At 43.3% G+C, this 16,063-nt stretch overlaps 1 protein-coding gene across 2 annotated transcripts in view; it reads left to right on the top strand.

The window, feature by feature from the left end:
- CPVL (carboxypeptidase vitellogenic like) overlaps window positions 1-16,063 on the top strand; it is a 120,755-nt gene that overhangs the window by 91,499 nt on the left and 13,193 nt on the right. For both annotated transcript variants that reach the window (XM_038768805.1, XM_038768813.1), the window contains exon 12: window positions 9,058-9,240. In XM_038768805.1, coding sequence (XP_038624733.1) covers window positions 9,058-9,240 — 183 coding nt within the window. The remainder of the gene's footprint in view (window positions 1-9,057; window positions 9,241-16,063) is intronic.

Genomic DNA, 16,063 nt, shown 5'->3' with positions numbered 1-16,063 from the left:
CATTTATTGAACGCTTCCAGTGTGAAAGCATTGAACTAAGCCCTTAGGAGAGTGGAACACAATAATAAATGGACTCATTCTCTGCCCACAATGAGTTCACAGTCTAAAGAGTTCATCCCAGACCAGCTGTGTTTGGATCACTTTTTAGGTCCCTTCTGCTTTTTTGCCTTTTTAATGTTAGGAGCAGTTTTGATAATGGTGATAATGATAGTGGTATTTAAGTGCTCACTATGGCCAAGCAATGTACTAACCGCTAGAGTAGATACAAGATAATCAGGTCCCATATGGGGCTCACAGAATAAGTAGGAAGGAGATCAGGTATTGAATCCCTGTTTTGCTGATGAGGGAGGTAGGCACAGAGAAGTTAAATGACTTGCCTAAGGCCACACATCGGGCAAGTGGCAGAACTGGGATTAGAACCCAGGTCCTCTGACTCCCAGGACAATGCTCATCATCAGTGGCATTTATTAAGTGCTTAGTGTGTGCAAAGCACTATACTAAGCACTTGGGAGAACACAATGCAACAGAATTGGTAGACATGTTCCCTGCCCACAACAAGTTTATAGTCCAGTGGCTCTTTCTACTATGAGAAGCAGCATTGCCTAATGGATAGAGCACAGGCTTGGGAGTCAGAAGGATCTGGGTGGTTCTAATCCAGACCCTGCCACTTGTCTGCTTTGTGACCTTGGGCAAGTCATTGAACTTCTCTGGGCCTCAGTTCCCTCATATGTAAAATGGGGATTAAGACTGTGACTCCTATGTGGGACAGGGACTGTGTCCAACCGATTATCTCTTATCTACCCTAGTGCTTAGTGTCTAGCACATAGTAAGTGCTAAACAAATAACATGATTATTATTATTATTATTCTTACTAGACCACATTGGTTCCTTGGGCTCCAAGTTACTTGCGGCTTTGAGTGAGTTTGCTGATGTGAAGTGGGAATGGTTGGGATAGTAAGTTGCTGGACACACTGCACTGAGGGGGAAGGAAACTAGTATTTGTAGGTGCATCCCCATGCCTATAAACTGACTGGTCAGTATTTTATTGTCACTGATGTAATAAAGTTGAGCAATTTCTTTTTAAATGGGCACCCTCCTTACAACCCTTTACAAACATGAAGAGAAAATGAAAATGACTCATCGTGACCTTGAATGCCACAATTTAAGGTCACAAAATTACTTTGGAAACACATTTATTTATTTTGTTCGATGACTTACAAACCTCCAAAAGAAGTCTCCTGAGATCCCACAGCAAGTCAGTGTAAAAATTAGCAGCAAAAGTCATGTTATTTTAGGAATTTGAGGGCCCAGGTTAATCTGGGCTAAAATTGGATCTACCGTATGCCTCTGTAGCCTAAAGAATTAGGATGGTAACTAAATTATCATCCATTATTAATTACACAGTGCATGCATTTTAAAAAATAACCTCATTGTTAAATAACCATCATCATCCTCAAATATGATTTGTGTTCTGGGCAGGACAATGATGGGTTTAGATCTATTTCTAATCACAGTAAATAAATCCATAGGGACTGTGTTTAATTTTAACCTTCAGAAGTACATTTAAGACATTATAAGTGATTAGTAGACTTTACATTCAGACAGGGGTTTTCTCCCTAAGATCTTTCTTGACTAAAAGGAGGAGAGATGGCTATTTTTTCCTCAGTTCCTCTGCTTAAAACAAGTTACACTGCCACCTCATAAAATATACTTAATGGAAACATTTTAGGAAACTTGTGTAAAAGGCCACTTTAAAGAAGCAGGGTTGGGCAACAGTGGTCTGGAAAGGATGGTGAAAGGGGAATGAGAGAAGTCTTGGTGTGGGAAGGAGTAGCCTTAGCCAGTGTAATAGTGGTCTAGTGGAATAATGTTCATTAATAATTCTGGTATTTGTTAAGTGCTTACTATGTGCCAAGAACTATGCTAAGCACCGGGGTGAATACAAAAGCAAATCATGTTGGACACAGTCCCTGTCTCATGTATGGCTCACAGTTTCAATCGCTATTTCGAAGGTAAGGTAACTGAGGCACAGAGAAGTGAAGTGACTTGCCCATTGTCATACAGAAGATAAGTGGTGGAGCTGGGATTAGAACCCATGACCTTCTGACACCCAGGCCCATGCTCTATCTACCACGCTGGGCCTGGGAGTCGGGACTTGGGTTTTAATCCCAGCTCCACCATTTGCTGTCTGTGTAACCGTAGGCAAGTCACTTAACTCCTCTTTGCCTCAGTTTCTGCCCTGTAAATTGAAGATTAATAATCTGTTGTCCCTTAAACTATAAGTGCGAGATCGGTAAGTGCTCAGTACAGTGCTCTGTACACAGTAAGCGCTCAATAAATATGACTGAATGAATCATAATAATAATAAAAATGACATTTATTAAGTGCTTACTATGTGCAAAGCAATGTTCTAAGCGCTGGGGAGGATATAAGGTGATCAGGTTGTCCCATGTGGGGCTCACAGTCTTAATCCCCATTTTACAGATGAGTAACTGAGGCACAGAGAAGTGAAGTGACTTGCCCAATGTCATACAGAAGATAAGTGGTGTAGCTGGGATTAGAACCCATGACCTTCTGACTCCCAGGCCCATGCTCTATCTACTACGCTGGGCCTGGGAGTCGGGATTTGGGTTTTAATCCCAGCTCCACCATTTGCTGGCTGTGTAACCGTAGGCAAGTCACTTAACTCCCCTTTGCCTCAGTTTCTGCCCTGTAAATTGAAGATTAATAATCTGTTGTCCCTTAAACTATAAGTGCTAGATGGGTAAGTGCTCAGTACAGTGCTCTGTACACAGTAAATGCTCAATAAATATGACTGAATGAATAATAATAATAATAAAAATGACATGTATTAAGTGCTTACTATGTGCAAAGCAATGTTCTAAGCGCTGGGGAGGATATAAGGTGATCAGGTTGTCCCATGTGGGGCTCACAGTCTTAATCTCCATTTTACAGATGAGTAACTGAGGCACAGAGAAGCGAAGTTTTAGACTGTGAGCCCAATGTTGGATAGGGACTGTCTCTATATGTTGCCAATTTGTACTTCCCAAGCGCTTAGTACAGTGCTCTGCACATAGTAAGTGCTCAATAAATACGATTGATGATGATGATGAAGTGACTTGCCCAAAGTCACACAGCTGACAAGCGGCAGAGCTGGGATTTGAACCCATTACCTCTGACTCCCAAGCCCGAGCTCTTTCCACTGAGCCAAACTGCTTCTCAGTGAATGAATGACAGGGACTGTGTCTGATCTGATTATCTTGTAGTAGTAATAATAATAATAATAACTATGGTACTTGTTAAGTCCTGTAATAATGACAGTAATTATAGTACTTCTTAAGCACTTAATATGAGCCAAGCACTGTTCTAAGCACTGGGGTAGATATAAACTAAGCAGATTGAATACAGTCCATGTCCCACGTGGGGCTCACAATCTTAATCCCCATCTTGCAGATGAGCTAACTGAGGCCCAGAGAAGTTAAGTGACTTGCCCAAGGTCACTCAGCTAACAAGTGACAGAGGTAGGATTAGAACCCAGGTCCTTTTGACTCCTAGGCCATGCTGCTTCTCTTATCTACCAAAGAGCTTAGTACAGTGGTTGGCACATAGTGAGTGTATAACAAACACCACAATTATTATTATTTAGTGGCCAAAGAGATGACATGAAGGTGATCCAATTGTTGGAAGGTGTCAGGCCATCAGGAGCCAGGTTTCTCTCTGGTTTATCAGCAGGCCAAAAATAGACAAGTCACTCCCCTGAGCTGTCACTTTCTCCTGCTCTTCTGTTCCTCTGTTGGAGTGGTAGGAGAGGTGGTAAGGGCTTAGAAACAGGAGATCCTGAGAACCAACACACTTGCACTTTAATATGGCAAATGTATTTATTTGCTGTTTGCCTAGGTTTTGTCATAGCATCTGTCTGGATCAGTTTTATCTGTCTTAGATTGTATACTCCTAGAGGGGAGGGGTTATGTTTGTTTAACTTGGTTCAACACCTAACAAATGCCACACACAGTGTGCTTATTAAATGCCTTTTGAAGTGATGATTAATAGGCACTGAGGATCAACTCGGAGAAGCACCAGGATAGAACACAAGCTAGGCTGATGACAAAACTGATCAGCAGTTCAGTTCAGTTTCATGGCTAGTGATGGTGAATGTAACATTTTGTTAAACATTAAAACCCTGAAATTCTTTCCAGGCTGATGGAGGCAAAATAGCTTTCCTCCCTATTAGTTTGTTTCTTATCTGTTGAATTTGACTTACGTGCACTTAGACATTGGAAATTCTTGGGGTTTTTGCATAAAAAAAATATATCCTCTCTCCAAGAACAATAGGCTTTATGTTGCCAGGGATAGGGAGTGATTCTAGCTCTCTCTTCTTCTACTAATGATTCTGTCTTCCAAACCTGTCTCCTCAATGTGGCAAATGCCTTTCTAACACAGATCTCTTAATTTAGGAGTCCTTTCTAATAAAGAGGAGACCTGGAGGCAGAGTTTGTGGCCTATATTGAAATCTAGATGGGTTCCGGTGGATGATTGCTCTCTTAAGGGAAAAGTATTGACTGATGTAGTTAACAAAAAGTCATAAAGTAACCACAACTTTAGAAAGGAGTGAATCCAGTTTATAAGGGCTATATGGCGATGGAATGGATTGGTGAGCTTTTTTAAAAAAAAATGGTATTTGGTAAATGCTTACTATGTGCCAGGCATTGTACTAAGCACTGGGATAGATACAAGCTAATCAGGTTGGACACAGCCCCTGTCTGACATGGGGCTCACAGTCTTAATCCTCACTTTACAGGTGAGGTAACTGAGGCCCCGGGAAGTGAAGTGACTTGCCCAATGTCACACAGCAGGCAAGTGGAAAAGCCAGGATCAGAACCCAGGTCCTTCTGACTCCCAGACCCGCGTGCTATCCACTAGGCTGTGCTGCTTTTGGGTTGCCTCGGTAACTAATATGTCTGCAATGAGAAAAGTCAAGAAAAGTTTCACTTTTATAGATGATTATCTTTGTTAATCAACTATAATTATGCCTCACTGACATTTTTCCAGATTTTAGCCCCACAAACTGGTGCAGATCGGATATAATTGTTTCCATATTGTTCAGCCAAACAGCTGCAGGAGATTCTGCAGAGACTCTGTAGAAGCAAGGTCTTTGAGGCAGTTGCTTCACATAAACAATGCAATTATTTTATTGCACTAGTTTGGATGAGTTTTTTAGGAAAGGCTTTAATCCCATCAGGATTTTTTTTGTGTGTGGGTGGGGGCAGTGCTGGAAACTGAATAACATAAAGGGAACATGTGTTTCTCTATTAGAGGCACAAAGCTCTTTTATCTTTGAGTCTTTTCTGACTGCTGCTTATGGATTTTGATTATGTAAAAGTTCTGAGCTATTTAATTATGTTTAAGTCTTTCAAGAAACTTGAGCCAGGAAGGCCTGGAAACAACATGTACACTTGAATGTTTTACATCCAATTTAGTCATTCAAATCTGGGGGCTCTCTCTCTGCTCCATATGTCTCCCCAAATGGGTGGGCTGGAGGGAAACCTTTTGGCGGAAAACAAGGTTTTACCCAAATGACAAGTTCCCTTGGCAGGACATAGAGAGTTATCCCTCCCTTTCTATTTCTCATTTTCCTGAAATCGTTAATAATTGGTGATTCTCCCAAAACATCCATCAGTACAGCTACTTTTCATTCCAGGTGGAAAATAACTTCATATGATCTTGACTATTCTCATTCTTTGGAAAATGGGCTTAGGAAACCCTCCTCGCAACAAATGGCAATATTACAGTACATTAGAGCGAACTGGCTGGCCCAGCTCGATTTCACCAGCATGATTCACCAAGGAGGGAGCTATCTGGTTCTTTTCTGTGCCGCTCTCCTTGCTTCCTTCTTCTCTGGGGTGCCAGAAACCAGAGAGAAAGATGCTCCAGGAAGAAGCACTGCAGTGCTTCACCTTCCTCTCCAGATGTCCCAAATCCAGATGTTCCCACAATAGCAGGGACAAAACAGAACTCACTTCCTCGTTGAAGAGGGTCCCTGTGCCAACTGCCAAGGAGGGAAGCCAACTAAGAGTGAGAGCTTGCTGCTGCTACTGCATTTTTTTATGGTATTTAAGCACTTACTATGTGCCAGGTACTCTACTAAGCACAGGGGTAGATACAAGATAATCATGTTGGACACAGTCCATGTCCCACAAAGTCTTAATCCCCATTTTACATATGAGGTAACTGAGGCACAAGATCACACAGCAGGCAAGTGAAAGAGCCTGCCTTAGAATCCAGGTTCTCTGACTCCCAGGCCCGTGCTCTATCATTCATTCATTCAATCGTATGTATTGAGCTCTTACTGTGTGCAGAGCACTGTACTGAGCACTTGGGAAGTACAGGTCGGCAACATATAGAGACGATCCCTACCCACCTATGGGCTCACAGTCTAGAAGGGGCACTAGGCCATGCTGCTTTCTTGCTGCAAAAAGCCTTTGGTTGGCAGAATTTTCATCAACTTTTTCCATACTTTCTCTTCGCAGGTTTTCAGTGAACAACAGAATTATAAACCAGAGTTGTAAACTTTATATTCCATTTGTCTTAAAATTCCAATTACCCACTATTCAGTTTATTTTAACTCTTAAGATATTTTCTTGCATGGTTGGATACTAACAGATGCTTTTTTTAAAACTTCTGGTAAAATTAGGATTTCATTAGCATGTGATAGGCTCCCCTTGTTTGGGATAATTTTGCTCCAGATCGTGAGCTTAATCCATGTCTGTGAAGGTGGAGGGCAAAATGAATGTGACTCTGACAGTCCCTTCCATGCTGTGCTGTTTGCAAGGCTGAGTATGTTAACCCATCAGGTGATCTGCCTCCCGTTACCTGGATTTCCCAAACTGTTTAATGTGGACCCCAGGGACATTAACTGGGGCTCTGCTGTAGTCTCAAGATGAGTCTTTAAATGGCTCCCTTGGCTTAGCCACTCCCTCAGGGGCTGCCTTTGCTGGGAGGTAGGCCCAAGCCTCACACCCTTGGATAAGTAAGTAATTGCTCTCTCCACAGAAGTCTTGCGGTACCATCTGGGTCTCCCCCTTGGCTGGCCTTGCTCAACTCTTCCTCTTCTCGATGAAGCAGCCCATTTCCCTTCTTTCCCCTAGTGCCACTGCCCCCTCCCCCCCCCCCGGCCACCCCAATCCTCCCAATGCCGACTGGGATAACGACAGATTATTTTAGGATTAGTTAGGAATCAAGAGTGGACGTGAATCTTGAGTTAGCTTGTGTTCCATGCCACTTGGGCAAAAAAGCATAAAAGGACTTCATATAGCATATGATTTATACAGATCATGGAACAGAAAAATCATAGACTTCTTTTTCAGTGGTTCTGAAAACTCTCTTGACCCAAAAAATAGCATCGCCTAGTGGAAGAAGCACAGGTCTCAGGGTCAGAGGCCCTGAGTTCTAACCCCGACTCCACCACTTGTTGGCTGTGACACCTTGGGCAAATTACTGAATTTCTCTGTGCCTCAGTAATTTTATGTAAAGTGAGTATTAAATCCTCCTTCCTCTGACTTAGTGAGCCTCATATGAGACAGGGATTGTGTCCAACCTGATTATCTTAATTCTCCCCCAGCACCATGTATAGTGCCTGGCAAATAGAAAGCACTTAACAAGTATCAGAGAGGGGGGAAAAAAAGAACCTCTATTTCAGATTACATTTTCCATGGTTAGAAAATCTAGCCACTAGAGTTGCTGTTGGGATTTGCAAACTGGTTAGCAATCAAGCAAGCAGTGGTATTTATTGAGCGCTTACCGTGTGCAGAACACTGCACTAAGTGCTTTGGAAAGTATACTATAAGAGAGTTGATATTCACATTCCCTGCCCACAAGGAGTTTACAATCTAGAGGAGAGCTGGTTATTGAGGAATGCCAGTTTTAGGCATTCCTGACACTGGCTCACCTCTACTGTTTGACTGTCTTTGTCATATTTGCCCTTCTGGACACTGATCACCAGACCTTGTGGCTTTTGTGCAGAGAGTTGCTTGGCTTCAGCTTCCTCGCCTAATCAAGTAAATAAAAGCAAAGTTGAGTCAGCACAGCAGTAATGTGGTGAGTTCAGAGGCAGATTCCGAGGAGAGGTTGAGTTGAAAAGTAGTTGTCTTTTGTCATTGAGCAGTTTGGGGCAGGAGTGATGCTCTTCACAATGTACACATTAATTCTCCCTTGGCAACCACTTCAGTCAAAAGGGCACAGAAGGAGACAGGAGCCTACATCATCATATTCACCATCATGAGTATATAGATTGTAAGCTCATTGTGGGCAGGAAATGTGTCCGTTTATTGCTATATTGTACTCTCCCAAGTGCTTAGTACAGTGCTCTGCACTCAATAAACATTCAATAAATATGATTGACTGATTATTAACCACCAACTGTGTACAGAGCACTGTAATAATTGCTTCTAGTGGGGTAAATAAGTAGACACAAATCGTAACTATACAGCAGAAATGGGAGTAAAAAATAATAGAACTACTAAAAACCAAAGTATTCAAAAAAATAAATGAAATAAACAGGTATACTCAGGAGTGCTCAAGGTTACTGACAGCATCAGGATTATATAGGAGGCTGCAGTTTACTAATTATTGGTTTGACAAAACAGGCTTGAAGGAGGATTAAAGAACATCGAGGATCTAAAGTTGCCGGGTACCACTAAAATTTTGTCTATTACACTAATATTTAATCGCCTATTTCAATATTTACCCACCAAATAGAGTACAACTATAAATTCCTATGAAAAGCTAACAAATATGGGAACGGGAAGGACAAAATATACTAAAACTAAATATTTTAGTTCCTTGGCATGTGGCCAAGGACTCATTTGCTTGGCTTTCTTAAAATAAGCATTCCTCTGATCTACTGACCTGGAGTTTTTTAGGATGTCTAAAATACCTATTTTTATATGGCCACCATTTCCCTGGAGAGAAGCCTGATTGTGAAGGCAGTAAATGGCCTGAAATCTTTCATTTTTCAACTTCCTTGTGTCCTTCCTTGTTAATTGCTGAATTTCATTTCAGGTTCTGATCTACAGCGGGCAGCTTGACATTATAGTGGCGGCACCCCTGACGGAGCATTTCCTGATGACCGTCAAGTGGAAGGGAATGCGGGAATACCAAAAGGCAAACAAAAACATTTGGAAGATCCAACTCTTGGACACGGAAGTGGCTGGTTACGTGCGGCAGGTTGACGATTTCCATCAGGTACGAAGATGGGCCAGTGAGAGTCAGGATGGAGGTTGGGAAAGGAAATGGAAGGCGACCTTGGATGTGGTCTAATTCTTGGCTGCCCTCTGCATTGGCAGGGAAGCCCCTCAACTGGCCATGGGGGCACTGTAGCCTCCCTCTGCAATGAAAAGGAATCATACAGCTAGCCCTCGGACCATGGGAGGTAGGGAGGGCCTGTAGCCACGAGAGCAAAGGACACCAAGCCAGCTCGCGCTATTTTAGCAGTGTTGGGGAGAGGGTACTTCCGATCTTCAGTTCTGTGTGAATCGGGAGACCAGAAAGCCATGGTTCATAGATGTCAATCAGTCATTTACCCCTGCACCGTTCATATTGATTTTGGAGAAAAACTATCTACAACAAGAAGGAGGTGAAAAAAGTCATCCTCCTTCTCTGACCAAGTCACTGAAACTTGTTCTTTGCTAGTTCAGTCGGTGCTAGAACACAGGTGTTCACTACACAGGTTTGGATAGGATGCAAAGGCAGAAAAAGGCCGTGTTCTTTGGAAAAATTGTATGTCTGGACGTGATGTGATGTAGGAACAAACAGTGGTGCATATGCTAGTGGTGTCAGACATGGTGTGTCATAATCCTCGTTTTCCTAACGTGGGGTTCTTCAAGAGTATTCTAGGAGAATGGACTGTAAATGTCTCTGGTGACCAGAAACCCCAGCATGAAAGTGAACTTGAATTGTATGCTTTGGAGATAGCAGAACTTTTGCTGGAGGCATCTTTACTTGGTTAAAGAAGCTCCTGTTTCTGAATAGCCAGCGTCTCCCTCTTATGTGATACACTGATCTGCTTGGGATTGGCTTCCACCTGGGGAAGAGCCCTGGGACATTCCAGTGAGGAAAAAACAAAAGGGATAACTCAGTTGCTGGAGATATTTGTATACAGATGTAAGGAGCAGAGGAGGGGCAGGAAAGTTGTCTCAAGACCACATCATAACAACTGGAACATTGTGGGACAACATTCATAGAAGGAGTCCTGGACTAGAGAGGTATTGGCTATTCAAGACAAAAAAAAGCAAGCGAAGAGGCAGGGGTGTGGTCTTGTGTGCAAAATGTAACTACACAAGCTCTGAGAGAGCAACATGGCTTTGGGAAGTGCAAATAGGGCCTGACAGATCCAGTCCCTTTCTATTATAGGGACAGGCCACACAGGCAAGGGGAGAAGTAATGTGTTGTTTAGTGAGCTTTTAGGAAGGCTTGTGATTCTGTCCCATATAACTGCCTTATTGGTAAACAAGAACTGGGTGGTCTAGACCGAAACACCGTTAAGTGGATGCGCAGCTGGCTTAAGAATCATGACTAAGGAATGGTCCTCGTGACTCCAGTGCAAACTAGAGGTGGAGGTGGACCATTTTGAGTGGTGTCACCTAGGCATCAGTCTTGGAACAAGGTTCTGCTCAATTTCTTTGTTAGTAATAACCTAGTCCAAGTCGCTCATGAGATTGGCAGATGATACTCAATTGGAGGGGGTGGCTAGTCCTTTGGAAGAGAGGACCCGGAATTCAAATTAAATTGAGAATACCAGAAAAAAAAGGATGCATTCAGTAAGAACAAGTGCAGGTTAATGCCCTGGAGCATAAAAAGGAAACATAAATTTGGAACAGTGAAAGACTGACTAGACACAAATAGAGCTGAAAAAGCCCTGGGGTTATCATTGAATCAGTGAGTCAGAAATGTAGTCTTGTTACTAAGCAAGCAATAATCATAATTATGGTATTTGTTAAGTGCTTATTATAGGTGAAGCATTGTACTTAGCACTGGGGTAGATATGAACAAATCGGGTTGGACATAGCCCCTGTCCCACTTCAGACCCGCAGTCTTAATGATGAGATGACTGAGGCCCAGAGAAGTGAAGTGACTTGCCCAAAGTCCCTCAGCATCCAGGTGGTGGAGTCAGGATGAGAACCCAGGTCCTTCTGACTCCCAGTCCCGTGCTTTATTTACTAGGCCATGCTGTCAGCTTGGTTCTGTGACGAATCAACAGGTATCTGACATGTAAAGCCAAGAAGTAATCCTTCTACAATTCTCTTCACTGGAGAGACCCTTACTCAATGGCCAGCTTTGATAACTACACTTTTAAACAGATCTAGAGGAAATAGAGAGGATCCAGCAAAGAGAGACAAATTGTGCTGTAGGGAAAGTTTAAAAGAACTGGGGCTTGTTATTCTGTCTACAGAGTGAGTATTTGTTAAGTGCTTACTATGTGCCAGGAACTGTACTAAGCACAGGGGTAGACACAAGCTAATCAGGTTGGATCATGTCCCACATAGGGCTCACAGTCTTAATCCCCGTTTTTTGGATGAGATAGCTGAGGCACGAGAAGTTAAGTGACTTGCTCAAGGTCACACAGCAGACGTGTGGCAGAGCCAAGATTAGAACCCAGGTCCTCTGACTTCCAGGCCCATGCTTTTTCCATTAGGCCACACTGCTTTTCATCTATTGAAGCCACCCGCTGACCACCCAATTGGCAAGATGACTCACTTACATAAAGTTAGAGAGGGCACACATAAGAATCTGTGAAAGAAAAATTTTGATTGGCATGGCAATGGAGCCTGGGGAACCAGGGCAAGAGAATGTGGATGGTTCAGCACAAACCATCACCACTATTGGAAAAACAACTCATGCAGACATCTTGCTAATGGTAGGATCACCCTTTCCCCTCTGATCCAAAGGTGTCTGAGTAATCCTTCTCCGATTGGCATGGGCCGATTTTTAAGGGTGCAGAGTTTGAGTCTCTCTCTCTCTCTCTCTCTCTCTCGAAGACACCCACACTCATGAATGTAATCTCACCGTCAACAGCATCATCTTTGAACCTAAGGATGGCTGCACAGCTGCAGAATCAACTGGGCAACCTGATAGCCAAAGGCTTACAGGGCTTCATTGTTCTTCTCTACTTATTTTTGTATGCCAGGGATGTGCATGAACTCTCTCTCCCTCTCCCTCCCACCCCCCACCCTTCATCCCCCGTCAGTGTACCCCTAGTGTTTTTGGAAAGCTCAGATGTGTGGCATTGAGGATTGGGAGGGGCGTTCTGCTCCACAGTTCCTTCTGCCTTTTCCGAGCAGCACTGTGGAGTCACAGTGGGGAAGGGGGTTGGCTGCCAGTCAGCAGCCTGTGGCCGGTATCACACTCTGCCCCATCGATCCTTTTTTTTTTTTTTTTTTTTTTTTTTTTGGGGAATGGGAAACACATTTGGGGATGAAACCGCTGTTTCCTGGCTGCCAAAAACGAGTCAGGAAAGAAGCGAGCCTTGCATGTGTTTGTGATCTGGAGTAATTTACCCCACAGTGAGGGTCTCTGCATTGCAACAAGGGGGATAGAAGCCTGGCAGCGAATAGCCTCCCAGCTTAATGCACCTCTCTGGGGGAAGACTAGGAGGTGTGGAGACATGGGGAGGAAGGGGGGAAAAATGGCTGTGCAGAAACATAGGCATTCTCTGTGAAACTTAGATCTCAGAACACTGCACAAATGTCAAGAGTCTGATAATGCACAAAATGGACCTTAGCCATAGACTCTCTTTTCAGCATTTGAGTCACATAAAACAGAAGTGGTAGTCGTGGCTGCCAAAAAAGAAACCTCCCTTTCTGCCAAGCTCTGCAGCTCTTAATTTATAAACTGAAGCTGCAGGAGCTCAGTTTTCTTAATGGATGCCCTTGGCAACCCCTAAAGAGATGACCCTATACCCCTTCCCCCTTCCCCTCCAGGCTCAGATTGAGGGCAGCTTCAGCTACTCTCTAGAGGGAGCCCTTTTATTTGCCAGTTCACAGGAAACCATTGCTGGGGGCTTGGACTGAATTTCTAACATCTTTCTGTAAGGAGGGTGCATTGTAAGGAAGATGAATCATAATAGTAGTAATGGTATTTATTGAAGCTCTCACTGAGTGCAACTCACAGTTGTACAGGCTGGGAAAGTACACTAGAAGCACACATTCCCTGACCACAAAGAACTTACAATCTAGTGGGTGTTTTGCACTGGACTGTAGATCTTTTGTGCCTGGCTATTTCAGGAATTTGACACAACTGGAATATGGCAATCGCCGGCTTGTTTAGCAGTGGGTGAGGTCAGAATGATGGTGTTGAATGTGAAAAATAAAATTCACAAAGCAAACGTGAGGGGCTTACCAACAGTTTTTAAGAAGTTTCTTCATGCCTTTACCTGGCCCCATTCATCCTCCCCCATTGCTGAGACTATCTGGCAAGGGAGTTTTTTCAGTTACAAAATGGCAGAGGAGAACAGTACATGCTTGAACCTGGACTGGATTTGGAAATCCCATTACCTGATTGCGTGTTCTGCCTCCAGTTAAGAGCCAGCAGAAAGTAAGTTGTGGCTTACTTAGGGACCAGATACAGTGACTATTCAATGACTAAATATTTGGAAGGGGCCTGGTAGAAACATTTGGAGTTTGTACTTTTTGTAGATGTCTGAAGTTTCAGGATCCTAAACTGAACTGCATTATTGAGAACAAATGAAATAATCCCCTGACCTATCCATGCCTCTTTTTAGAAAATATAAACAAGAATTAAAAGTCCACTTCTTTTTTTCTTTTAAATTATAATAATGATGGCATTTGTTAAGTGCTTACTATGTGTGAAACACTTTTCTAAGCATTGGGGGGATACGAGCTGATCAGATTGTCCCACGTGGGGCTCACAGTCTTCATCCCCATTTTACAGATGAGGTAACTGAGGCTTAGAGAATTTAAGTGACTTGCCCAAGGTCACACAGCAGACATGTGGCAGAGCCAAGATTAGAACCCAGGACCTCTGACTCCTAAGCCTGTGCTCTTGCTGCTGAGCCACACTGCTTTATGCAGATGTTATAGTAGTTATGGTATTTATTGAGAACCTACTGGACGCAATGCACTATAATAATCACCTGGGAAAGTACACCAAAAGCAAAAGACATATTTGCTGCACACAGGGAGCTTGCATTTCCATGGTTTGAAAAATGCAATACACTGAAAGCCCTGAAAAAGTGAGCTCTCTCCTTTCCGTTGTGGGTAGGAGTGCAGGGAAGAGCAATTGGAGACAGTGGTGATTTCTTTGAGCATGTTAGGAACTTAACTTAATCCAGAGTTTAAAAAATAGTAATAGTATTTTTTTAAGCTCTGGATTAGATTCAAGATCATCAGGCTGGACAGCATCCATGTCCCAAATGGGACTTACAGTTTAAGTAAGAGAGAATCCTATTTTACAGGTGAGGAAACTGAGGCATAGAGAAGCTAAGTGACTTGCCCAAGGTCACACAGCAGATAAGTGGCAGACAACTGGCAGAGCCAGGATTTGACTCCTCTGCTCCCATGCCTGTGCTGTTTCCACTTCCAATGTGCCCAAATGCTATACCTACACGTTCTTTCCCGAATTACAAGTTATTAAAGTAAGGTATACTATGAATGGTATTAAGTGCTGATTACTATGTGTTATACACTGTGTTAAACACTGGGATAGGTACAAGATAATCAGGTCACACAATTTCTCTTCCACACAGGACTCACAGTCTAAGAAGGAGGGAGGACAGGTATTTCATTCCCATTTTATAGATGAGAAAACTGAGACAGCAAAAAGTAGTGAAGCTGACTCCCAGTCCCCTGTTCTTTCCATTAGGCCACACTGTTAGTACAGCCCACAAGTGGGATTGGGGAGGAAACCAGGCTGTGCAAACCAGGGGCTGATTTCAGCAGGGCACGGCTGTGAAATCCCAACAGTGAGCACCTGGGCTAACACCAACTGATGCTTCACAACAGCAGCTTGGTCCCGTCCCCAGGTTTGAGGGCAGGTTAGCACATCAATGCCGATAGGAATGGGCACACCCTCTTTGGAGACTTGATTGTGAACCCCAATGGGGCACAGGCTCTGTCTGATTCTAACCCTGTGGTATCTACCCCAGCTATTAGCACAAATCTTGGCGCGTAGTAAGCGCTTAACACATATCATTATCATTCTTATTATTACTGGTCAGGGTTGTTGCAGGGAAGAATCTTAACTAGGCTCATTTATCCCCTGCCCTGTCGTTATAGGCCAAAGGCTGTTAGATTGTTTCTCCATGGCCCTTGTCCACTCCCAACCATTCTATATGAGAGGCAACGAGGTCTGGTGGAAAGATTGTGGGCCTGTGAGTCAGGGGACCTGGGTTCTAATCCTGACAACCACTAGCGTGCTATGTGACCTTAGGCAAGTGACTTCACTTCTCCCTGCCTCCATTTCCTCATCTGTAAAATGGGGATTCGGTACCTCCCTCCCTCTTAACTGTGAACCCCATGAGGGGCAGAGACTGTGTCTGGTCTGATTGTATCATGTCTACTGCAGTGCTCGGTACAGAGTAAAGCATGTAACAAATACCACAATTATTCTGATGACAGCTCTGCACAGTGCCGGCACTCAGTCGATACAATCAATCGAACACTTTTTTGGAGCAGAAGAGTGGAAGAGGATCTTTTGGACACCAATTCACCACTGGTTAAAGGTGGCAATAACTTAGACCTCCTAGACTCCTTGCTTTGCCAAACTTTGACCACATCTGCCCTTCTCAGGCTTGGGTGGTAAAATGTTTTCCTCAAAATTAAAATAGCCCATATTTATTACTCTATTTATTTATTTTACCTGTACATATCTATTCTATTTATTTTATTTTGTTAGTATGTTTGGTTTTGTTCTCTGTCTTCCCCTTTTAGACTGTGAGCCCACTGTTGGGTAGGGACTGTCTCTATATGTTGCCAATTTGTACTTCCCAAGCGCTTAGTACAGTGCTCTGCACATAGTAAGCGCTCAATAAATACGATGGATGATGATGATG

This window comes from Tachyglossus aculeatus, chromosome 2, assembly GCF_015852505.1.
Source record: "Tachyglossus aculeatus isolate mTacAcu1 chromosome 2, mTacAcu1.pri, whole genome shotgun sequence".
NCBI classification, from domain to species: domain Eukaryota; kingdom Metazoa; phylum Chordata; class Mammalia; order Monotremata; family Tachyglossidae; genus Tachyglossus; species Tachyglossus aculeatus.
Note: the sequence above shows the minus strand (reverse complement) of the source record. Positions and strands in the feature narration are given on the sequence as shown.